The sequence below is a fragment of the Perkinsus marinus genome (assembly GCF_000006405.1).
Source record: "Perkinsus marinus ATCC 50983 genomic scaffold scf_1104296929268, whole genome shotgun sequence".
NCBI lineage: Eukaryota > Perkinsozoa > Perkinsida > Perkinsidae > Perkinsus > Perkinsus marinus.
The window spans coordinates 1-1,051 of record NW_003216523.1 but is presented as its reverse complement, the minus strand read 5'-3'; the positions used below and the strand labels follow the sequence as shown (position 1 = coordinate 1,051).

Sequence of the window (1,051 nt, the reverse complement as noted above, 5' to 3'; positions counted from 1 at the left end):
GTGCCAGTTAAACGACTCCTCATCGGAGGAGAGTAGTAGCTCGGCGGAATGTCATATCGTGCAGTCGAGACCGGCGTTCTTGATGATAGCCATTGGGCGAATACCTCTTTGGAGGAGAGACTATCGAGTCAACAGTGTCAAGAGCGAATCGTACCGGATATTGTGGCGTTATGCCAGACCAGCAAAGGTGTCGAGTCCGTTGAGGCTAAGAGCTTCAAGAGCAACATTGAGAACTTCGAGAGTAAGAGCTTCGAGAGCAACATTGAGAACTTCGAGAGTAAGAGCTTCGAGAGCAACATTGAGAACTTCGAGAGTAAGAGCTTCGAGAGCAACATTGAGAACATCGAGAGTAAGAGCTTCGAGAGCAACATCGAGGACTTCGAGAGTAAGGGTTTCGAGAGCAACATCGAGAACTTCGAGAAAGCTTACCACGATATCGAGGTTGAGAACATCGAGAGTTGCAGGTCTAGGCTTCGAGAGGGCCCGAAGGTCAGGGAACCTACGTCGAAGCGATTAGCTGTCACATACACGGCCAATGGGTTGCCGACCGTGGCAGTAAGTCTTCAGGGCAGGGTCACTACGGTCGCGCTCCTTGATACAGGAGCGACAGACGTGTTCGTGTCCAGTGCTTTATACCGTCGGTTGAAGGCAGAGTCCCCAGGCCTGGAGCTAAAGCAGGGTGACATATCGGTGAAGTTGCTCGATGGAGGAGCAGTGAAGATCCAGGGGGTGCTGGAGGCTCTAGCCATTGGGTTCGGTGATCAGACTAGGACAGTCGAGGCCTACGTCTTAGACTCTGCTCATTGGGAGCTGGTTCTACCCCGATGGGTGCTGGGTAACTGTGTTTGGGTGATGGCTGGTAACGACTACCTACTTTTCGATGAGCCTGAGGTCACCCCTCACGGGGGAGTGCAGGAGGCGAGGGAGATAGGCGCTAATACAGTCGAGAGAAGCCGATCTCTCCCGACACGAAGAGTGTGGCCAGCAGTCGTGAAGGTCCCTTGGATTGATGATCGTAGACCTAAGCAGAATTATGATGCCATCAGAGGCC

General features: G+C 52.8%; 1 protein-coding gene across 1 annotated transcript; it reads left to right on the top strand.

Annotated features, from left to right (window-relative positions):
- Nucleotides 1–48: 48 nt before the first annotated feature.
- Nucleotides 49–891, top strand: Pmar_PMAR026309 (hypothetical protein; the record flags this gene model as incomplete). The annotated part of the gene is made up of 1 exon (XM_002787896.1): nt 49–891. A coding segment is annotated over one exon (843 nt), but the record flags the coding sequence as incomplete, so codon positions are not given.
- Nucleotides 892–1,051: the final 160 nt, after the last annotated feature.